Source organism: Callospermophilus lateralis, chromosome 7 (assembly GCF_048772815.1).
Source record: "Callospermophilus lateralis isolate mCalLat2 chromosome 7, mCalLat2.hap1, whole genome shotgun sequence".
In the NCBI taxonomy this organism is placed as follows: domain Eukaryota; kingdom Metazoa; phylum Chordata; class Mammalia; order Rodentia; family Sciuridae; genus Callospermophilus; species Callospermophilus lateralis.
This window is the reverse complement of record NC_135311.1, coordinates 95,174,851-95,199,445: the sequence shown is the minus strand read 5'-3', so window position 1 is coordinate 95,199,445 and position 24,595 is coordinate 95,174,851. Positions and strand designations below refer to the sequence as shown.

Below are 24,595 nucleotides of genomic sequence, written 5' to 3'. Positions count from 1 at the left end.
CAAATGTATAAAACCATATTTTATACCCAAACTCTGAAATGTAGGATTTATTAGTTCCTTTTACAGAGGCAGAAATACTAGCTCAGAGATTTTTAATAACTCAGTGAGAGCATTGATCATAATGTTCTAATGAACTAGACACAATGGTGCACACCTATAATCCCAGCTGCTCGTGAGGCTGACCCAGGAGGATTGCAAGTTGGAGGTCAGCCCCAGCAACATAGCTCAAAATGGGTCTCAAAATGAAATAAAAAGGGCTGGAGATATAGATGAGTGCTTGCTCAGCATGTGTGAGGCCTTAGGTTCAATCACTGCACCACAAACAAAAAAATAAAGTTGTGATAAGTGGCAGATTTCAAATCTGAATGCAGGTTTCCCTGGCCAAACCAGGGCTCATCCCATCTGGCATTGTGACTTTTCACTATTTACAGAGTGGAAAATTCCCCCTGGCAACTTGACAGAGGCTGTGAAAGGTTAAAATTGACCCTAATTTTTATGCAATTTCTTCCAACATTCCATGAGTCTGACCTGGTCCATTGACTTGCACTGACCAATAGTGTGAAACGTCATTGAGTGACTTCTAATCCTTGGCTCCAGTAGGCCTGTGGCTGTAGCCCTGGCCCTCCTAAAGCTCCACCATTCTGTGAACAGACTTAGACTGCACCCCTTGAGGGTGGGATGCCTCCTGGAGGGACCACACGGACGGAGAGAGGCCAGCCTCAGCAGCTTAGCAAGACCACTTTGCACACTGCTTAGCCTCGTACAGGCCTAGAATTTTAGAGCTGGAATGAGGTTCAATGTCATATAGGTCTGCTCAGCGCTTCGCTGATAATTTTAGGTGTCTTGAACAATGTGAGCCAGTTGGTTACCTCCAGAAGTGTCAGAAAATTTAACTCCTCTGAGCCCCATTTCTCCACACACTACTGGACGAATTACATCCTAATTGAAACTTGAGTTTTGGGGTTTTGTTTTTCTCCTGCGGTGCCTGGGCATTCTACTTCTGAGCCACATAGCTACATCTTCAGCCCTTTCCTTAAAAAAAAAAAAAAAAAAAAAAAGATACAGGATCACACTAAGTTTTCCAGACTGCCCTCAAACTTGCAATCCTCCCACTTCTACCTCCCAAGTAGCTGGGATTACAGGAATATACCATCATGCCCAGAGAAAGTACTTTTAGTACTTAAAGAATTTAGTCACAAGGTTGAGGGTGTAACTTAATGATATAGTACTTGCCTAGCATGCCTGAGTTTTATATCCACCATTAAAAAAAAAATCCCTAAAAATTTAGTCACAAAGGATTTGGGATGGATAAGAATCATGTTACGAGAATCATGTTCTTTTCATTTATATAAATACAGTTTACTCTTACAACATTTCTCAAAATGAGGTATACCTTAAGTGTTAGCCCAACATTTTTTTAAACTCTGTAACTACAGTAGACATCACAAATCGGATACTTAATCCATAACCGTGTGCTTTTCAATATGGATTTGAGTATAGCTTTGGTCTGGGTTTCACTCTCCTTTCTGTGTTATTGCCCCTTATTGGTGTGGCCTTCCGGCTGAAAAGGCATCCAAAGCATAGAGAGCACATCTGTCTCATTTCTCTGACCTTCCAGTGACAGCCACAGAGAACTCCATTAATCGGTGCTTGAAAGTAGCATCCCTCCACTAAAGCACAAATCTGAACTGTAATTTCTTTCAGAAGAAAAGAAAAATGCCCATTTTCCAATACAACATCTTCAATATTCTTTTGGTCTTTGAAGGTCTTTTTTATTAGGAGGGGTTTTTCCCTAAAAGCAAGGTAATAAGACAGAACGCTTTTTTGGGATCATCGATAAATAGGTTTTCCATCTTAAACGTGAAATTTAATGCGAAACTTTTCTGTAGTTAAAAAAATAATGTCCCTTGGGATTTTTTTATGAGGAGTGTGGATGGGGGCTTTTATGAGTGTGGCAAAGATTGGGCTTAATCCCAGAGCGATCCAAATTAAGTCAACATGCCTAGAAGCAGTAAAATTAAGCCATGTATACATAGTCTTCTGTAATTATCTACCATATAATTCTTGGTCAACGTTTTCTCTTACATTACTTGATAAAGCAATCTACTGAATATCTAAATCTAAAATTATGGAAGAAATTGCATAAACTCATTCTAAAATAGTTCAGTGACTAAAGGGTCTTTATGGATATCTTCAACCCACAGTTGAATTTTTAGTTAATTCTTCTAATACATGGGTTCTTTAAGTGTTATAGGACTTTTGCCAAATGATTGGTGTGGTGATGAGTTACTTTATCTACTTGTTGGCAGCTTGAACAATAAAGAAAATGTTGATTGATGGGCTGAAATGCGTGATGACTCTGCCTCTGTCTAAGCATACACTACTACATGCTAAGAAATTCTTTTCCTGCAGTTCAGAGTTTAAATCCCCTTGGAAGAGTTTGGGATTTCTGTGGGGCTCAATGATAATTAAGTCTCTTGTACTTGGCTCCTTTAAATTGCTCTCTGAGTGAAAGTAAATTCTCTGGGAGTTCAGAAGGATTTAACATCCATTTGTGATGAGCATTTTGGTTGTGTATCACTAATTCTTTACCATCAGAAGATTGCTTGGGTTGGGACAAATGATGGCATACAAACCCCTCCTACCTCCCCCTTTATTTATTTATTTATTTTTTTAATTAATTTTTATTGTAGGTCCCCTTTATTTTTTATTTTTATTTTTTGGGGGGGACAGGTACCGGGGATTGAACTCAGGGGCTCTCAACCCTTGGGCCCCATCCCCAGTCCTATTTTGTAATTTAGAGACAGAGTCTCACTGAGTTGCTTAGCACCTCACTTTTATGGAGGCTGGCTTTGAACTCGAGATCCTCCTAAGCCACTGGGATTACAGGCATGCACCACCACACCCAGCATCCTGTCTTCCCCTTTCTGAGTCATTTTGATCCCTATTTCTGTCTCCAACCAATTCTTTATAATCAGTTAGTGAAAATTTATTTAGTGCCTCTGCTTGGCTTAGCACCAGGATATAGGGATGAGTCAGAAGCAGCCCTGGTCCTGAAGAGTTTCCTTGAGGTGGGTGGTATAGGAGGACACAGATCCATAAACAGGCAATTGTACTGTTATGGATAAGTTCAATACTGGGCCAGGCATTGGTGACCCACAAGAAGGATGGTTCAATTTGGCCAGGGCAGGGAGTCAGAGAAGATTTCATAGAAGAGGTAGCGCTTGGTTGACTCAGATAGAATTCCATGAAACAGAGGAGGCAGCAGATAAAAGAGGACATGACCTTCAAGCACTTGGGGCCATCAGACTTTCCAAATATAGAGGGTGTAGAATATCTCTGTCAAAGTGTCTGAGCAGCTTGATGCTGTGTGTTTCTAGACCAGAAGGTTAAGTGGGGGAGGAGCAGGACTGAAGAGAAGCTTTTCCATGCATGAGTTTTAGTTTACTTCCCTGTGCCTGCGTTATCTTCATTTTAAAATAAATAAATACTTACTCTTTTAGGAGTAGAAACATTAAGACAGTAATCTCTTAAACAATGTGATGAATTTGTTAGCCAGCCACTGCTTCCTGGGTATCTATTTTTAAGTCGTCTCTAACTGTGACATAAAGGGGTGTTCCTCAGTTAAAGGTGTTTCAGAAATATGTTTGTAAGCAGAAGACTCTTCCCACATCTCTGAAATCTGACCTGACCCTAAGAGACTCCAACTCCAAGATCAAGTTCTTCTCTGATTGGCGTTATAAAGTCAAAAAACAAGTTAAGGTGTTCAGGGGAGGCTGTCCAACTTGTGTCAATCAGTGGGCAAACAGGTTGCCTTACTTAAAGTCCTGTCATCCCAATGACTATTACAACTACCAGGCGGAAGTTAGGTCTGGGCCCTGCCTCTCTATCGGTTTTCTAGAAACAAACCTCAGGTCTGTGCCACTAAGAAACAGAAATTAATCTACTTTCTTGGGCTGAATAGCTCTTTATTTTGAACATAAGTTTGTCACTTATATCTATGATAAAGTTGGTTTATATCTTCTCCTATAGGGAACAAAAAACACACCATCTGATGAATGATGTAAGTGCATAGAAACAGAACTCAAAGATGAAGAGACTGTTTTGAGGTGGGGAGGGGGCCTACCAGTCGTGCCCATGCACTGCAGGCCATGGCTCATGTGCCAGCGTAGCTCGGGAGACCCATCGATCTTCACCACCTCATTAGGCCAAGGGCTTCGATTTCCACTTCCGTGCATTGTTCCTTTGCTCGCTCTATAAAATGATCAACTCATGGCCTCAAGGTTTTTGCTGTAGAGTTGAGGTGACATTATTTCAACAGAATTGATGCCATATGGAAAATCTCGAGTTAGCTTTTGTACAAGTACGCAATAAACTATTCAAACCAGATGTGACACTTGCTGTCCTGGTGAGAGCCCAGGTTTTGGTGTGAAACCATTGTGAGTTGGAATGTAACTTCTTCCTGCTCAGAAGCTACAAAGACTTGTTGAAGTCTGGATCTTTATGAGCCTCTATTTGCTCACCTGAGAATGGGACTAATCATGCTGAACTTGCTTGGTTGTTATGAATTGTAAGTGTATAGCATCCTTGGCACATAGACATTAAATAAATAAGTATTAATAAAATTAGTACCATGTACTGGCATTGTACACAAACCCTTATCTATAGACACTATTTTTAAAACCATTAAAAATAAAAGCAAAAATGGTATCCCAGAGAGGTTACCAGTCTTCCCAAAGCCCATGGCCAGCAGTAGCAGGGCAGGATTTGGACAGAGGAAGTCTGACGCCTGGGAGCTGGCTCATCATCACTACCTCTAGGGCCTCTGCCCAGAACAAGCCAGCAGCCACCCATGGGGTGATTCACAGTTAAAGACAGATTCTGGAATAAAGAATTTTAGAAACCTTGGGACTGGTAGACAGAGAGTCACTGCAGTATTTTGGGTAGAGCAATGTTATATGCATGGAGCAGAGATAGGAAGCTTAGGAGCATTCCAGTTTAGGAGGATGGGCTGGGAATTTAGCTCAGTTGGTAGAGTGCTTGCCTCGAATGCACAAGACCCTAGGTTTGATCCCCAGCACCAGAAAATAAAAGGGGCGGGGGATTTAGGAGGATATCCATTGGAGATAAGCATGTGCATGATCAACTCCACATTTTTTATTTAAATTAATGTCAGTCTTTCATTAATGACCCATTAGTTCATCTGATCAGATTTTTTCAGAGCCAGAGAGAAGTGAAATTTTAATATTGCTTTATTAAATTGATGCCTAAAATATCCCAACTTAGTATCCTTTTTTCTAAGCTGAACTACCCTGTTAAGTACATAAGTTTTAAAAAATAATCAAATCCATGTTTCTTTTCAACTCATCAGCTTACATTTCTAATTAACTCTTGGGCCCCCCACCCCTCACCTCTGCCACCCCTGTTCAACGCAACTGTCCACAGTGATGGCTTCATAGAATGCTTTTGACACATAAGGGCACAGAGTAAGAAAGGAAGCCTTTTCAATCAACAGGTCACAGTGTCTTGTGTTTTATTGTATTTTTACTGATTCAGACAAATTATAGCAGTAGTCAAGCAAAAGGAAAGAAATGAATGGGGAGTTTTTCATAGAGCAAGATTTATGGACTGAAAAGGGATCCTTAGCAATGAACTCAGCATGTATTTGAGACTATTAACAGTGTCTTTCCTTTATGTATGGTAGTTCATGAGCACCAGAAAGTATGGAAGGGTTTTAGATTTGGACCACTTTTATGGAATAAAAACTCCATGGGATCTCTTTCTTCCTTTTGACTATGAATGAACAGAAATTTCCCATTTGACTTTTATAATGTTACAATATCAAAGGGTTTTATACTGAAAAGCAAGCTCTGAAAAACCCACTTGTGGTCTGGGTTCATTGTGTGATTCTTCCAGCCCAGGAAAGATGGGGCATTTGGGCACAAACCTTGCAGGTCTGCCTTGCAACACAGGTGCTCCTAGGAGCCTTCTTTAACTTCTTCCTGCCCTGCCTCAAACTAGACCCCGGGTGGGATCTTGGTAGAGTTGGGATCATCTCAAACCACTGACCCAGCAAGATCCTGAGTCTCCCTGGAGAAGGTGCAAAGAAACAAACTCTTGGTAGTTAAATGCTCCCTAGATCTGCAAAATTCATGTCAGAATTAAAACAAAGAATAATCTAAAACAATCTGTTGCTGGTACAGAATCTGAAAGATATATTACCTGGATCAGGGTAACTTTCCTGGCTCTTGAGAGCTGACTACCTCTCTAATTGTTATAATGCAAAATGTCTTCTGAATTGTGTAGTGATAAATGAAAGTATTGTAAAGATATTTGGAATCCAGATGAGTTATTTGGTTATAAACTTTATTTTGTTGCTTCTCTACTCCAGAATGTGTATAAGAACTGTTTGTGTATGTGTTTGTTTTTAAGAATATAGTTTAGTGTGTTTTTGCTTTTTCTGTCTTGTTTGTTATATTTTTGCAAGAAATATTTTAATTTTTTTCTTCATTTCATGTGCGCTTAAATGCAAACACTCCATACTTCTCAGCTAATGTAAAATCCAGCCTCAGCCATTTGGCTGGCTCATTAGCTCTCGGGGTTGTTAACAAAGCACCGTAACATTGGTCAGACCCTTGGGGTCATTACTGTCAGTCCACCCTGGTAACCAACAAGCCCTTACTAACCCAAGCCTATAAGATCTCTGTACATCCAGAAGTCCTATTGCTTGCAGGCCTGTGCTTGGGACACTTTATGCCTGGAGTCTGCCATAAAGGCTTCAACCTTGACCATTGCCTGTAGGATCTTTTGCCTATGTGTGCTGCAGGCAGGGAATAGGAAACCCTTGGCAGGGCAGGTCCCAGATCATTACTGTGGGACCCATAGATCTCTGTTTCCATCTCCACACAAAAACTCTTTCCCTCTTCCAGAGCCCTCGAGACACCCAGCATAATCCATTCAACATAATCCTTTCGGTGCCTTTGACTCTCTCAAACCCAGAAAGAGTCCAGGACTTCAGTTGCTTCAGTTTTCAGCACCACAAGATCCCACAGGCAGAGAATTTCAAACCTTGACTACTTGTTAAACAGGAGGGAGAAGAGGGAAAGATAATGTGAACAACTCAATATTTTTAGAATCGTCTCACCTGAATACATAACTCTTCATTGTGTACATATGTAAATTGTCTGCAGAGGTCCTTAGGAAACTTCCAGTGGTGGTGGCTGCTGGAGAGTGGGACTGGGAGGTCAGGGTGAGAGGCAGCACCCAGTGATGATGTTTGTATCCAGATTCATGTCATTTTGATGGTGTTTAAAAAATATAAGGTTATTAATTTGAAGAGTTGCATATTATTTTTAATTCATTAACCACAAAATATGTTCTTTAACCAGAGCTTCTACTGTAGATAATTTTGTCCTAATGTTGTGGATAAAGTTCAGAGGAGTGAATTTGCCCAGGATCACATAGTAGCAGGATTCAAACTCACAGCTGTGTTATACTTCAGTCCATAAATGCTCTTTCTTTTCCTCTAGGCTTTATCCTCCAGGAAAGAGGACATTGGTTCATTCCATTAAGGTCTTTTTTTCATTGCCAAGTCACAAGACCTGGCAAACCCCCTTCATCAGGCCACACATTTATGCCAAATCCTTGAATACCAATAAATACCTGAAACTATGTTTCAAAATACACCATAAAATGTAAATAAGAATGACACATAGTTCACCCCAAGTTCCTACATAGCAGCAGTGTTCAAAGTTAACAATGAAACACAAGCAGGAAGTTTAACATGAAATACCAGGCAAAGGCAGTGCTTAAGAACTAAAATAATAGAAAGAAAGCTTAATTATTCGTCCAAATATATGATAACTATATATCTTATTTATCCTTATGTCAAATAGATAGAATGTGGCATTATGAACAAATCATGAGTTGCTGCCTGTGGTTTGGTTGCTTACTTAAGGAAGCATTTATGCTTATTGAAAATTAATTAGAAGGTGAAAGTGGGGCACAGTCCCAGTGACTCGGGAGGCTGAGGCTGGAGGATCACAAGTTTGAGGTCAGCCTGAACAATTTAGCAAGACCCTGTCTCAAAATAATAAGAAAGAAAATTAATAAGAGTTTGCTTTTTGCAGGATGCTATAGTCATACATGAAGTCTATGAAGAAGGAGCAGCAGCCAGAGATGGAAGACTTTGGGCTGGTGACCAGATATTAGAGGTATATAATTTTGAGTTTCATTTTATACCAGTAAATATGGTTCCTTGCTGGGTGGGGTGGCACACACCTGTAATTCCAGCAGCTTAAGAGGCTGAGGCAGGAAGGTCACAATTTCTAAACCAGCCTCAGCACTTAGGAGGTCCTATGCAACTCAGCAAGACCCTGGCTCAAAATAAAATACAAAAAAGAACTGGGGATGTGGCTCAGTGATTAGGCACCCTGGATTCAATCCTGGTACAAAAAAAACCCAACAAATATAGTTCCTTTCCTGACTTTGATCTACAAAGTCAGTTTATCCATATTCTACTCAACTCTACCCTTTCTGATTTCTCACACATTTAACAAAATATTTATCATGTTCTTTTTTTTTTAATGTACATTGAACAACTCACAGGTTTAGAATCATGACAGATTACCAACCTAATTAAAAGGGAAGTACATCTTATTGTTCTATCATTTTAATATCCATGGCCCTATATAATATGGCAACCAGATTTTTTTGCTTCTCCCTTGTACCTTAACTAAATTCCCTCCTGAAAACACATATAGACACATGTACACATAAGCATATATGCTTGAAATGTTGAAAACTTTAATTGCAGCTTAAATATTATTTTCTTAATCTTAATAAACCTTTATGCCTAACAGAAGCCCAGGCCTTGCCATCAGCATTTTCAAGTTGATGAAAAAGTAGAATCTTCTCCTGTATATAGTCCTGATTAAAAATTGAAATTCTAGGGCTGGGGATGTATGTAGCAGCAGAACACTTGCCTAGCATATGCCAGGCTGTCGGGTTCATCCCCAGCACCACAAAAAAAAAAATAAAGAAGTGCTGAACTTGACTCTTTCAAATTGCCTTTCGTTTAGCAAAGTTGTTAAAGCCTTAAAACTGCCAACATAGGCAGTGTCTGCACTGGGGATTGAATAGGAAGCCAATGCCAGGCGTTCTGGTAGGTGGAACTAAAGAGCTTTTCCAATGATGTGAAACCTTAAGGTATCATTTATTTTTTTCATTGGATGGATTTAATGAAATAGTTAGCATTTTATGGTGGGCATGTGCATTTTTGCTTTGCAACTTTAATATAGCACATTACAAATGACATCATAGAGTTTTATTTTCCCCCTTGGTGGTTCATTCCTGCCTCCCAAGATGAAAACAGAGATATAATTAAGGGCAGAAAATGTAGACAAGAAGGGGTTAAAGGAAAGGCCAACAGAACTACAAATTAAACTGAAGCCAAGTTATTGGGTTTCTCTGCAGACTTTGTTGTGCTTCAGAGTTGGATCAAGACATAGTCCCAGTACATTCATTAAGGCACAAGTGTGTGGGGTTACAAAAATAAGCAAGGCCTCTTTGGGAATTGGCCTGACAACTTTAGCATAAAATACAGTTTTGTTTTGTTTCGTTTTTTGGTTTTGGTACTGGGGATCGAACCCAGGGGCACTTTACCACTGAGCCACATCCCCAGTCCTTTTCACTTTTATTTGTTTGTTTTAGTACTAGGGACTGAACCCACGGGCACTTAACCACTGAGCCACATCCCCAGCTCTTTCTTGTATTTTATTTAGAGACAGGGTCTCACTGAGTTTCTTAGGGCCTCACTAAGTTGCTGAGGCTGGCTTTGAACTTGTGACCCTCTTGCCTCAGGCTCCCAAATTGCTGGGATTACAGGTATGTGCCATCACACCCAGCTACAACACAATATTTTTGTGAACAGAGGTTGTGGGGTTTTGGGGGTTTTATTTTTTCCTCCCTAAATTTTCTGATCATTTGGTATTTTTATAATTGGCTTTTGAGAATGAGGAGGTTAACTGTTTAAAAATAAGCAGATGTAAATATGCCTTTATATTTATATGGATTATAAGTTCATCAATGTCCTATAGTGGTCACTTGAAACAAAGTCTGATATGCTCATTTTCTTTGAATATGGCAATAGCTGCACAGCATAAATACACATGTCAAAATTCATCAAGCTAGCCATAGTGGCACATGCCTGTAATCCCAGCAATTTGGGAGACTAAGATGGGAGGATCACAAGTCCAGAGCCAACCTCAACAATTTGGTGAGACCTTTGTCTCAAAATGAAAGTTAAAAGGACTGAGACTAGAGCTCAGTGTTAGAGTACTGGCAAGCTTGCAGTCCAGGGTTCAGTACTGCAAAAAATAAAACTATTAGCTGTACACATTACAGCCACGTGCAAGGATGCCCACATAGAATCCCAGCACTCAGGAGGCTGAAGTGGAAAGATCAATTAGTCCAGGAGTTTGAGACCAACATGGACAACATAGCAACATCCTCTATCTCCCTCCCTTCCTCTCCCTCCCCCCCAACACACACACACACACACACACACACACAAACACAATTGACCATTAAGTACCTGTAATCCCAGCTATTCACAAAGTTGATACAGGTTTATCCCAAATTTAAGGCCAGACTGGGTGATTTAGCAAGACCTTATCTCAAAACAAACAACAACAAAAAGTTGGGAATGAATAATTAGTACAAATTTAAAAAAAAATTAAAGTTGGGGATGTAGCTCTGAGATAGAATGTTCCTGGTTTCAGTTCTCAGAACCAAAAAATAAATTGTATTTTAAATTTGTATAGAGTTTTCAGCAATTATACCTCAACAGAAAAAAAAAAAAAAAAAAAAAACCATTAACCATCTCTATTTGTATTGGATAGACCTTCGGCTAGAGATGCTTTCTTCCATAGAGTATATTCACATACAGGTGAACATTCAGTAACGATTAACATGCAGCCATGTGCGGTGGCGCCTGTAATCCCAGCTACTCAGGAGGCTGAGGCAGAAGGATCACAAATTCAAAGTTAGTATAGTTCAGTGATAGAATGCTCCTGGGTTCAATTCCCAGTACCAGAAAAAAAAAAAAAAAAAAAAAGAACAGCATGAAGAAGGCAAATTTGTTTTAGATGGAAGAAGAATTTGAAGGTAAAGTTACCATTTCTGGCATTTTACAGAATTATATTGTCTGATCTGGATGGATTCTATACTTCTCATTAAAGATGGGGAGTGTAGGATCTAATTCATCGTAGTATATCATAGGTATAGTTGGGAAATTGAGTTTGCCATTTGGTCAAGAAACATGTTCCTTTCCAAGCAGCCTTAGCCCCCACACTTGGATGGGTTCCAGTTGGCCGTATGCACATATGCAGAATACACAGTCGGCCACTGGCCAGCTTGGGTGGGACATTTTAAGACCAGGAAATAAGTTCCCCTCATCAAGCACTGATGTGAGGACCTTCCCGTGGCCTTCTGCTCATGGGAGTCCTCTGCATTCTGCAGGCTGGTCTTATGGTTTTAGTACTGTCCTCAGGTTAAAGTTAGGACAAGGCAGATTTCACCTCCAAGGATATTGTCAAATAATGTTTTAGCATGGTGAGATTAATGAATCTATGAGGGTGCACTGTCTTCTTTCTGATTCTCCTTTTGGGTCCATTTTTCCTCTTATCCCACCCCTACTACCATTATCTCTTCTATGCTGGTGTAAATGGGAAAAGAGAGTTGATGCCTAATTTTCCCTGTGGAATAAAATAATGGGGAATTACATTCCTGCTTTGGCTATCTTTTTCTTCTCAAGTAGTGGTTCACCCACTTTTCCCATCCTGCTCAGGAAGTGATGCCTTCTTCTTGACATCCAGGACTTTTGAGGATCCTTCTCAAATAGGGAGCCGCCTATTACCACCGCTCCTCTTCTGTGATCAGTGTTCCAAACAGTGCAGTGCTTGTGTGAGGCACTCAGGGGCGTTCATCACGCCGCCGCACTCTGGCTGCACTGCGGCATTTCTGTTGTGATTATTACATTTAGTGGCCTCCTGATAAGCAGAGGAGCAAATGAAAACTGTGAACTGAGATCCCTTTGATCTGAGCAGACACCTTATGCAGAAATTTAGTAATTGCTTTTGTAATATTAGAGAGTAATGGTAATGCTTTTAATTAAAAGTATATTTGTTAGAGCCTTTCAAAAGGAATTTAGAGGCTTAGAAAGTTCATCTTCCATCCGTGAGGATCCCCTCCTCCCCGTCTTTTTTTAATTGAGTAACAGGAGTGATCTTGTGTGCCATCTATTGGAATACAGGAAAATAACCAGCTCAGAGCACATTTTCTAGTGACATTGTTTCCCCTTTGTTCCCTGCGTATATTTTGCAAACAATGAGAATGCATTCATTGGTCTAAAATAAAATGGAATTATCACGCAGAGAATAGCTCTGGCTGAGCTTTCTTCAATACCTTGCAAACATCAACTTCTAACTTACATTAAACATAACTATGTGCCAAACCCTGTGCCAAATGCTTCATAGGACTTTTTTTTTTTTTTTCAAACCAGGGATTGAGGGCTGGGGTTGTAGCTCAGTGGTAGAGTGCTTACATTGCATGTGTGACCCTATCTCAAAACAAACAAACAAACAACAACAAAAAGTTCCATCCTCAGCACCACATAAAAATAAATAAATGAAATAAAGATATATTTTACTTAGAGACAGGGTCTCACTGAGTTGCTTAAGGCTAAATTGCTGAGATCTAGCTTTGAGCTGTCGATCCTCCTGCCTCAGCCTCCTGAGCTGCTGGAATTACATTAATACCCAGGTCCTTAGCCACTGTTATCCTGGTTGTATTTAGTCTGAGTAGAGAGGCCACTGAGATACACCAGAGAAGAAAAGGCAGCTTGAAAATTGTGCTTTTTAAGACAGGAACAGTGTCACGTGCCCATAAACCCACCTGCTCAGAAGGCTGAGGCAAGAGAATTGCAAGTTCAGCAACTTAGCAAGGCCCTGCATCAAAATAAAAAGGGCTAAGGTTGTAGCTCGTTGGTAGCACACTTGCCAACCTGACAGGAGGCCTGTGCTCCTTCCTCAGTACTGTGAAAACAAAGAAAATCAGCTTTAAAACAATTTCTTGGCTCATAGAATCAGCTTTAAACAACAGCCCGATATCACCTTCTTTAGGAACAGTCTATTCTCTTTTCTCCCTTCAGGGTTTTTTTGATGCTGGGTCTTTGATACTGTTGGAGATGCCAGTCCCTCATTTCTTCCAGGACTATTCTAAAGTAGTTGTGATGACAGCAATTAAGGAGGGGGGTGGTGTATCTGGGGATGGGGTTGGGATTGTGGCTCAGTGGTAGAGCACTCACTTAGCTTGCATGAGGCACTGGGTTCGATTCTCAGCACCATATAAAGATAAATAAATAAAGATATTGTGTCCATCTACAACTAGAACATTTTTTAAAAAATAGTAACAATGTCAGTCAGGAGTGAACTGAGTCTAAAACTGCTGACTGACACTGTTTATTTCCCTTTAACCGAATTCAAATGATTCAGTCCTCTCCCCCTCTCCCCAGTCAAGTTCACAGCTATGTGAATTGCGTGGTCATGTGTACTCACCCACCACCGTCTATGCTTCTGTGAGGTGGGGTTGTATAAGACTCCCCTCCTTCATATTTCAAGCAGCTCGTGCTGCTAGTAATCGCACCTGTGTGTTTTGGGAAAGACTGGAAATTCCTAGAGGTTTTTCACTGGTTGGATCAGGGAGCTTCCGCAGGCAGAGGGGGCTCTGTGTCAGCAACCACCACAGGATGCCCATTGTTGCAGGTTAATGGGGTTGACCTGAGGACCTCCAGCCACGAGGAAGCCATCACAGCCCTGAGGCAGACCCCGCAGAAGGTGCGACTGGTGGTGTACCGCGATGAGGCACACTACAGGGACGAGGAGAACCTGGAGATCTTCCCTGTGGATCTGCAGAAGAAGGCCGGCCGAGGACTGGGCCTGAGCATTGTTGGGAAACGGTAAGGACTACTGTGCAGGTCAGCACTGACCTTTCCCTTCACACCTCTAGAACTAATGCCTATGGACACTGAAGGATAAAGCCTGATGTAAAGTAATTATGGGATTTCTAAACTAAGATGCTTGTAGCCAGGCACGATGGCCCGTGCCTGTAATCCCAGTGACTCAGGAGGCTGAGGCCGGAGGATCACAAGTTCTAGGCCGGACTAAACAATGTAACAAGACCTTGTATCAAAATAAAAAATGAAAAAGGAGTGGGGATATAGCTCAATAGTAGAGCTTACCTGGTTCAATCCCCAATACCAAAAAATCAAAATAAAACTAAAATAATTACGAATATGTAAACTTCATAGGTCATACCTCCAAACATCTTACCAAAAAAGAAAACTTACCATATCAAGATAGAACTCCAAATCCAAACAACCCAATCTATTTTATTTCCTTCTAGAGTAAAAACAGCTAGCAAGGTCTTTTCTACTTGGAATACCTAGGGAGGAGGCTTGTAGAGAGTAGTTAATACAACTATATCCAGGAAACAGCTCATGTTAAGAGGTTGATTCATACAATGTTAGATTAAGAAAATTGATCTGGCATGGAGCATCATGATAATTTCATACTGTGTTAAACTAGTTGGTAGACATAGTTGAGTGGCAAGCATGATAGTAGTTTACTTTTCAGAAAGATGTCCCCAGATGTGATGGCTTACACGTATAACCCTAGCTACTTATGAGGCTGTGGGAAAAAAAATCTCAAATTGGAGGCCAACCTCAGCAAATTGACCATGTCTCAAAATAAAAAGGGTTATGGATATAGCTGGATGGTAGAGAGCAATCCCTAATGCCATTAGAAAAACTAGGAAGGCAGGGAGGGAGGAAGGGAAAAGAAAGGAAAGATGTCCCTAATAGTTTGCACCAGAAATACAGATGGATCCTGGTGGCTAGGTTGCTCCAAGTCTGTACTGCTTAACAATGTGATAGGAATTAGAGTAATTGTTCCAGGATGACATTAGGAAGTTTCTCTTACACTGAATTGGAAAGGAAAGTAATATCACAAAACTGTCATCCTAGCTTCCATGGTTTACTGGTTTGGGTATCTAGCCTGCAAAAATTCTAGGTGATATGCCTGTATGGCCTTAGATTGCCTTGAATGTCGTCATGGGAAGAATTTAAGTCCATGTTATAGATGTCATGGCATGTGCCCTCAAAGACCTCTGGTGACTCTCATGCCTTTATGCAGCAGTCCAATACGCAGCAGTATTAGCTGTCCCCACACCCTTTTTTTTTTTTTTTTTTTTTTTTTTTTTGGTACAGGGATTGAACCCAGGGGCACTTAAGCACTGAGCCACATCCCCCACCCTTTTTATGTTGTCTTTTTATTTTGTTTTGGAAACAGTGTCTTGCTAAGTCGCCCAGCCTGGCATTTGACCTCATGAGCCTCCTTTCTCAGTCTCCTGAGTTGCTGGAGTTACAGATGTGCACCACCACACCCAGCCAGTCCCCATTTTTGAGTACTGTGCTGTCATGATACCATGACATTTTTACTTCAGCACATAAAACCATCACTCTGAAAATGCATTTCAAAACAAAAATGCTTAATCTCTTACATTACTAAACAAAAAGCAATGCACATGTGGGTGCAGAGCAACTGACAGAGAAATATTGAAGTTTGCTTTCTTGTCCTGAGACATACACATACCAGGGGAGTTTCCATTTAGAGTAATGACTTTGCGTTATTATCATGTGGTAGATTGATGAAATAATCATCTTCTTACAGCATCATCATTTCACGTTGAATCTGTAAGAAGATTTATATTTCTTAGTAAAAAACTTGAACTGTAAAGAATCAGATATATCTCTCTCAAAATTCAGTTCCCTTTCACTAACAATTTCATGCCTTGGAGTTTATCTTAATATCCTTGCAGGTATTTATTGCGCATTGTTTGCAGTAGCTAAAGAGTGGAAATAACCCATTTGTCCATTATGGAACGCCTACAGAATAGTATGTAGCCACAGAACAACGAGGAAGCTCCAAGTGTAATAAAGATCAGTTGGAGCAGGGGTTGTAGCTCAGTGGTAAAGCAAGTGCTTAACAGGTATGAGGTCCTGGGTTTAATCTTTAAAACACACACACACTCACACACACACAATTGCCAAGCTGTATTATTAAGTGAAAGAAAAAAAAGAAATCTGTGTATGGTCACTCATATATACTTATGTACTCTGCATGAGCATTTTGCTTATGTGTAAACAAAATATTCCTTTTACCTACCCAAGAAACAGGTAATGTGTGTTGCCTCTGAGAAAGGAACTTGGTAACAGAAGTGAGAGGAAAACTAAAGGTGTATACTTTTTAACCTGTCGAACTTTGAGATATTAATTTGTGTATTCATCAAATACATGTTATTAGGTCTTTAAAAATAAAGGCAAGAAAAAAGTGAGAAGACTAGAACTAGATCAAATAGAATACATCAAATGTTAGCTTATCTTCTCTAGAGAAATAACCTGTTGGTTTTAAGAGTACTTATCTCCATCTTTTAAAGTAAATTTCCATTTCACTCCACTAAAATTTTCACCTTGCAAAAAAGTATGTCCTTGGACCAATAAAAATTAATATGCAGTAGGCAGAATAAATAAGCATAAACTAAAGAGTGGCGTGCTGTAGTTTATTATTTGGGAAGTAAGTGGAAGCATTGGCTTTGATCGTTTGATAGGGCCCTTCTGCCAAGTTTTAGGATTTAGTGCATCTATATAGAAAGTTAACCATCTCAGATTTTAACTAAGAAGTATGAGGTTTGTCTGTAACCCCACCACTTAATGGTATTAACAGAAATGGAAGCGGAGTGTTTATTTCTGACATCGTGAAAGGTGGAGCTGCAGACCTGGATGGGAGGTTGATTCAGGGAGATCAGATCCTATCTGTGAATGGAGAGGACATGAGAAATGCCTCTCAGGAGACGGTGGCCACCGTACTCAAGGTGAGTCCCTGGGCTGCCATGCCTGATTTTTCTGTCCTTTTCACCTCATTTTCTGAATGATTTCTCTGTCCATGAGTACTTTCATCAGAAGGGAGAAAGAAAAGAGGTGAATTAGAATCTGGTCCTTTCTGTGCATGTGGGAAGCCATGACGTGAATGCCACTGTGTCTAGAGCCGTCACTCCGCTAGGCTTTTGGGCGATGGTGTCTCGGTTGTGCCTTTTGCCTTTGCAACTCTTTCATGACTCTGGCTGCAGAGATGAGTAGAGGTTCTGCTCTGGTGATTGAGAACCTGAATGCTACTGCTTTTCATTTCTGTTCCGTTCTTGTCTTCCCAAGTGTGCACAGGGGCTTGTGCAGCTCGAGATTGGAAGACTCCGAGCCGGTGCCTGGGCCTCCTCGAGGAAGACATCGCCAAACAGTCAGGTGGTCCACGGCTTCGCAGCACACTGCCTCCCTCTCCTGCTCCCGCTGGGGGAAAGTTCCTTATTTCATAAACAATTGTTAGAATAATGTCTAATATTCAGCGTGTTCACAACGCCAAGTGCAGTGTGTTTTCATGTGTTTGGAATAAAAATGAAAGGTGGGATGGAAATTCATTAATCCCTAGATTTTTCTCTCCTTAATTGCCTGCAAATGTTTCTTAGAACCCTTCCTCTCCCTCTATTAGTCTATATTGCCTAGGCACACAGCTGTGTTTACTTAAAAAAAAAAAAAAAGGCAACATCTGGTGGCAATTTGACCCTCATTAGCACAACATTGTTCTATTCATTCAATTAAATATTGCTATAAAGTTAACTTGTGAATAGCCCCTCACACATGCTGAGGGCAATTAATGGCATAGTCCTAGGAGAATGAAGTGTGGGGGTTTCTCCCGTGGGAGGAAGGCCTTAGTGGGTGATATTTTGTGGGTTAGCAAACATGTTATGTTTATGTACAAGGCTGATGTAAGTGCCACTTTCTTTAAACAAAGTGTATTTCACTGTATTTTTTTCTGTATGATGGCTGATACAATCAAGATTGCAGACTGTATGTTTAGTCCCATTGATACAAAGTGCAGCCATACAAACTTGCATGTGGTGTGCCCTTGGTCTCCTTGTGGACAGGCCTTTGTTTTGAAGTTAAAAACATGGCTTTTAGTTTCTCCTTGGTCAACTTTGACACAGAACCTCTCCCAAACCTTTGTTCAGAAGATGCTCTGATTTTGTTAGCACAACAGGTGCTTCCCGAAGGATATTAGCTAAGTTCATTGCTGTCCCAAAATGGACATGGAAAAATATTGTTCAGATGGGCTCACAGACAGGCTGGCCTGTCATTTCTGGCATACATAATGGGCAGCAAATATAGGAAGAAAGACGTGGTACTGCTGTGGAATCCCATGGGTGACTAGTTGGTGATGGTTCTGACCATACCTGTATAGACAGTGGGCAATGAGAGTGCAAGTAGTTGTCTCAGGCCTCTCCCTGAATGGAAGACTCATGTTTGTTGAATGATTTCATTAAAGCCTCATTGTACACAGGAGACTAGAACGCAGAATGAACCACTCTGGAAATGAGATTTTTCTTCTTGCCAGATTATGAGAGAGAGCTACAGAGGAGGTTCCACTGGGTATCACTTCTAAAGGAGTTTGAGGGGAAAAAGATTGCAATCTAGACAGAGTAGTATGCAAAGGCCCACTGAGGTAAGGGGAGGTTGTGTGTTTTAAGAGAAATTTGGAATGACAGCTGGGATGGTAGGAAGAGCTAGATTTCTGACTTTCTTGAGGAAAATATGTGAGCATCATCATAATTGATATATAAGTTATCAGATTTGAAAACCTGGGACAAAGTGTCAAATACATTTTTTTTTCTTTTCTTTTCTTTTTTGGAAGGGAGGGGGGCAGTAATCCTGGGGATTGAACTCAAGGTCTTGCATTTGCTAGACAAGCGCTCTACCACTGAGCCACATCCCAGCCCTCAAATGCTTCTCCCTAACTTTCTTGCACAGAATTTTTAGTTTAGAGGGTAGAAATTTAATTCAGTGTTTTTAAAAGTGTATTTTGTCATCACCTTGTCCTTATAATTATGGGTGAAATATATGAGAATCCACCCTATTTGTAGGAGTGCAGTTGACTGTGAAAAGGAACTGTTTTCCATTATCGTAAGTCAAAGCCCATGACCCTGATGGAGAAAAAGAGGATTCCATTCCCAAACGTGTTCACTTCCAGACCTATTGAAAGCAGTCAGGACCTTCCAGGGGCACAGCTTTCCTTCTGAGCAATTATAAGGTAGAGAGAAAGATGTCACCTGTTGGGGATTAAGGAGAATTGTAACTCCATTACTCGAGATTTGATCCGTAGAGAGTGGGTTTCTCAGGAGAGAGCTTGTATCCTTGGGGCCACTGACACTCTTTAAAAATGGATTTTTCTGCCAAGCAGGAGGAAGTATCTCAACTCTGAAGAGGAAACTATCTATTAAGAAAAATCTTGTTGAGATAATCAGAGAAATCCTTTCCTCATGTAACTGAGGGAACACAGCCAGACAAGTCCAAATTAATAAAGGCCTTGGCAAATACATTATTCTGAGATTGTTTTGGGGCAGAAGTTACAATGTGCTATACTTCCTTAATGTATCCATCCTCAAGTGTGCTAATATCTACAACTTACATTGAAATGAATTTTTAAAAATGAAGGAGTCATCTGGGTGAAATGGCACATGCCTGTAATCCCAGCGGCTAGGGAGGATGAGACAGGAGGATAACGAAGCCAGCCTCAGCAACAACGAGGCACTAAGCAACTCAGTGAGACCCTGTCTCTAAATAAAATACAAAATAGGGCCGGGTTTGTGGCTCAGTGGATGAGTGCCCTTGAGTTCAATCTCTGGTACAAACAACAACAAAAAAAAATAGATGAGTCAATTGATGAATAGATGATGTGAAATAAAGAAAATATAGCTGGTGCAATAGCCTGGATGCCTGGACAACTTAGCAAGACCTTGTCTCAAAAGTAAAAAATGAAAAGGGCTAGAGATGTTAGCTCAGAGGTAGACTGTCCTTGGGTTCAATCCCAGTACCACCACCAAAAAAAAAAAAAAAAAAAAAAGAGGGGCTTGGGGAGAGAAAATATAGCAAATTTTCAATTATGGAATCTAGGTAATATGGATATGGATATCTGTAATTCTTCCAATATTTTGATGTATTTGAAATTTTTCATACTTAGGAAATGTTAAACATCTTGTACCATAGAGTTAAAGAAATGAATCAGATTATAATGTATCAATTGATAATAGTTATTTTAGGTTTATCTTAAAATGTCAATGCAGTTAGACATGGTTTTTGATAATTTGGTATGGAAAATATTCATTATTAATGAAATAGTTTATGTTAGAGAGGGTCTTCACTATGTTTTGAAATTTTATTAAGAGTCATTAGCTATAAATGACTATGCATTGTAGACCTCAAATATTTATTTAAATGACTAAAAGGTCAGGTAACATAGTTACAGCAGAATAGATTAAATTACTGCTGACTCTAGGAAATTTTTTGAGAAAAAAGTAATATATACCTAAAATAAACCTTTTTCCCTTTGTATTTGCTGCTTTCTCCTACAATCAAGGGCTCCATGTGGTCAAATGTTTGTTAATTGAGATTTTTATCATAGTTGTTTTAGCAAAATACGTAAGACAGTTTGGGTAATCTGAGAATACATGCTGATTGTAGCCACAAATGACACATTAGCTGGCCATTATAAACACTATGTGGCAACCAAGGAAAATGTTTTTGATTTTATGTGGAATAAGGGGAGGATTGCAGTTTTTCTCCCCTGATTGAAATCACATATAAAAATACAAATAATAGAGGAAAGAGTGGAGGAAAGGTTCAGATGGGACTGGGCTTTAGTGGTGAAAGATTGGGTATGAATATTTTATTTGTCTGTCTTGGCCTCTTCAGAATTCTGTTTCATGGCTCTGATGACTTCAGCAACAGGCTCACTAATGATAAACATGAATTGTCAGGGTCAAATCAGCATCTGCCCTCAGTGACCACTGGTTCTCCTTTTTAGGGGGATCCGCACGGCACACACAGCAGCTATCGGCCTTCCTTGGCCCCTGTCATCGCTGGCCTACAGAACCTGGTTGGCACCAAAAGAACTCCAGATCCTTCCCAGAGAAGTTCAGGTATCATGTGTACGCACCACCAGCTGAAACTTCCTGTTACCCAGTTTTTAAAAAAATATTAGGGTTTTTAAAAAAATCTTGTCTGTAAATGTTGAATCTGAGTTTGGCCACATAAGCCACCTTTTCAGAAAGGTCTATCCTAGCCAGAAGAGAACCCTAAAGATTCCTGTTTGGAGTGTGCCCTTAAGAGTACACAGATCACATGAACTACAGAAGAAGAACTAAAGTGCATCAGAAAGCATAGCTATTGGGGCTGGGGGATGTGGCTCAAGTGGTAGCGCGCTCGCCTAGCATGCGTGCGGCCCGGGTTCGATCCTCAGCACCACATACAAAACAAAGATGTTGTGTCCGCCAAATACTAAAAAAAATAAATATTAAAGTTTAAAAAATATATATATATATAGAAAGCATAGCTATTGGGCTGGAGGTGTAGCTGAATGGTGGGGCGCTTACCTAGCATGCACAAGACACTGGGTTCAATCCTTAGTACTGTAATAATGAGGAAAGTGTGTGCAGCTCTTTACAAAGTGAATAATAAATTGCAGGTCACTAGGGGGAGGTCAGAAGTACACATGGCCAACTGGGCACAGTGGCACATGCCCCAAGCCCTGCAACTTGGAAGGCTAAAGCAGGAGGGTCACAAGTTCAAGGCCAGCCTCAACAACTTAGTGAGACTCTGTGTCAATAAGTAAAAAAGGGCAGGGGATGTGGCCCAATGGTAGCATGCCCCAGGGTTCAATCCCCAGTACTTGGGGAGGGGCAAAGGAGGGTGCATATTCCATTGGGGACATAGCAGACACAAGGGTCTTGGTGAGTCTTTCCTTGGGTGGAGGGCTAGCTTTGATTAGGAAAGAAAAGTATACAACGAAGCTCTCTTGGGGCTCACCTCCCAGCCCTGATCACCCTGCTTCAGGCAGCGCTGCTGCAGTCCAAATGATGATGGCCGCATCTATCTCAAATAGAGAGCACTTCCTTAAAATAAAGGACAGAGCCCCGAGGGCTTGCTGCCAGGCTGAAGTGGAGGGCAGGGAAAGCCTGCAGGCTCCAGCATCCTCTCTCGAAAGGACTAGAAAACAGTGCCATTTTTTGTGAGAGAGTATGATATATCCTAAATGTATTGTCTCTGAATTTTACAAAGTTAATGGTCTTACTTCTTTATTTATATAGGCACAGATATGGGACCAAGGACTGTTGAGATAATCAGAGTAAGTCATTTATTTCACTGTTTTTAATAATCTCAAGATTAATTCCTCTACGTGGACCTCTTGGATCAAAAGCCATGCTTAGGAGTTGGGGGCGTGGCTCAGTGTTGGAGCACTTTCCTAGCAAGCTCCAGGTCCTGGATTCAATCCCTAGCATCACCAAAAAAAATGCCGTGCTTGTTAATTAGGGTTTTTATGTGTTGCTAAATTGCCCTTTTGAGAAGATTGCATAAGGTGCGTCTCAGTTTATAAACTTGTTACACTAGGAAATAATTAAAAATTTTTGACTGTGTTGTAATCATAGTAATCAACCACAGTCAGGTGATGTCCAGTGTGACTGTTCTCTGGACTCTCTCATATCTCTGTTGAGTGTTGAGGAGTGCTATATTTATTCACTTGTCTGTATTTGTTTGTGGGGGCTGCTATAACAAAATACCACAGACTGAGTGTCTTTAACAACAGAAATCTATTTTCTCATGGTTCCAGAGGCTGAAAGTCTAAGGTGAAGGTGCCAGCAGCTTTGGTTTTTCCTGAGCCTTCTCAGTGACCTCTCTGTCTCATCATCCACCCCCATTTCTCTCCTATGTCCTAACCTCTTCTTTCACAAAGAGACCATGGAGTCAGCATCCTCATAAAGACAAGGGCCCACCCAACCCCCTCATTTTAAAGACCTCTTCAAATACATTCACATTTGGGGGCACTGGTACTTGGGCCTTCAAAATATGAGTCTTAAGGGGAATACAGTTTAGTCCATAACATTAGCTTTTGATCAACCTCAACTTTCTCATCTATAGAATGGGGGTGGTAACACTGACTTCCCTTGAATGCCCATATAGTTGTGTGGACTAAGGGAGGAAATGCGCATGGTATAGAATACCGTGAATGCCCACAAAGTGGCATGGGTTATTATGGTCACTGTTGGACTAAGTCAGTCTTATTTGCTCCCAGTATCTTTTCACCAGAGCAGCGACTCAGATGATCCTATGATGGGGAAGTTAAATGTACCAACAAGCACATAATTATGGATCAGTTAAGGACACATTACAATGGATTTAAACCCGAATTATTTCATAAATTTCTCATCATTCCAAGATTTTAAAAGCATTTTATATTTCAGTTTCTTGTTTTTACAGACTTCTCTAATAAGTCCTGCTTACACCACCCCTATTCTCGCACAGTGTCCAAGCACATATCATAATAAAATGCGTCTTACCATTTGGTACACAAGACTTGACTGTGGGCACATCAGGAAGTATATGTAACACACAGATGCTGTGACAACAGGATGTAAGCTACCTGTGATGAGAGGGCAGCATTGCCATCATCCTGAATTACAGGTGTGACATGGCAGCACTGATATTAATAACAAAGTATAAGAGGCTGGGGTTGTGGCTCAGTGGCAGAGCCCTTGCCTAGCATGTGTGAGACACTGGGTTCAATTCTCAGCACCACATATAAATAAACAAAATAAATATTTTTTAAAGTAAATACTATTTTTTAAAATTTATAATACATATGATGTAAGGTTTGGTTTGGTGAATTTTTGTTTGTTTGTTTGTGCTGAGGATTGAACCCAGGGCCTCATGCATGCTAGGCAAACTCTGCCACTGAGCCACTCCCCCAGCCCTTTTTATATTTTATTTTGAGACAGCATCTCACCAAATTGAAGAGATTAGACTCAAACTTGCAATTCTCCTATCTCAACCTCCCAAGTCACTGGATTATAGATGTGTGCCTCTGTACCCAGCTTAATCTGTGTATATATTTAAATGATTAATTTAAACTACAGAAGCCTTGCAGCCATCCAGTCCCTTTTATCACACCACCACTGACATTTAGACCAAATTTGTCATATGTTCACATCTATATAAATTGTTTTGTTTGTATTTTTGTTTTATAGTGCTAGGGATCAAACCCAAGGCCTCATGCATGCTAAATACATCTAAATAAACAGAGTTATAAATTGTGCTTTCAGCTGTCCTTTATATTCTAAAGGACATCAAAATTAAATTGGTCACATTTTTCTGGGTTTTTGCAGGTTGACTAATTTAGTATTTTACCCTGAACCTTATGAGTATTACATTGTATGGATGCTAAAGAATGTTGATATTTTAGCTATCATAATATAAGTTCCACCTGGGAATGTGGCTCAGTGGTAGAGCATTTGCCTAACATGTGCAAGGCCTTGAATTCAGTCCCCAGCACGGCAAAACAAAACCCCACAAAAATGCAGAATGCAAGGTCCATCTCAC

The 24,595-nt window shown here is 40.4% G+C and overlaps 1 protein-coding gene across 3 annotated transcripts in view; it reads left to right on the top strand.

The window, feature by feature from the left end:
- Window positions 1-24,595, top strand: part of Patj (PATJ crumbs cell polarity complex component) — a 345,826-nt gene that overhangs the window by 294,973 nt on the left and 26,258 nt on the right. For 2 of the 3 annotated variants that reach the window (XM_076860269.2, XM_076860271.2), the window contains exons 35-40: window positions 8,130-8,213; window positions 13,824-14,017; window positions 16,842-16,989; window positions 17,327-17,413; window positions 21,027-21,141; window positions 22,309-22,346. In XM_076860269.2, the coding sequence (XP_076716384.2) occupies window positions 8,130-8,213; window positions 13,824-14,017; window positions 16,842-16,989; window positions 17,327-17,413; window positions 21,027-21,141; window positions 22,309-22,346 (666 nt within the window). The remainder of the gene's footprint in view (window positions 1-8,129; window positions 8,214-13,823; window positions 14,018-16,841; window positions 16,990-17,326; window positions 17,414-21,026; window positions 21,142-22,308; window positions 22,347-24,595) is intronic. The other variant, XM_076860270.2, reaches the window with a different exon arrangement.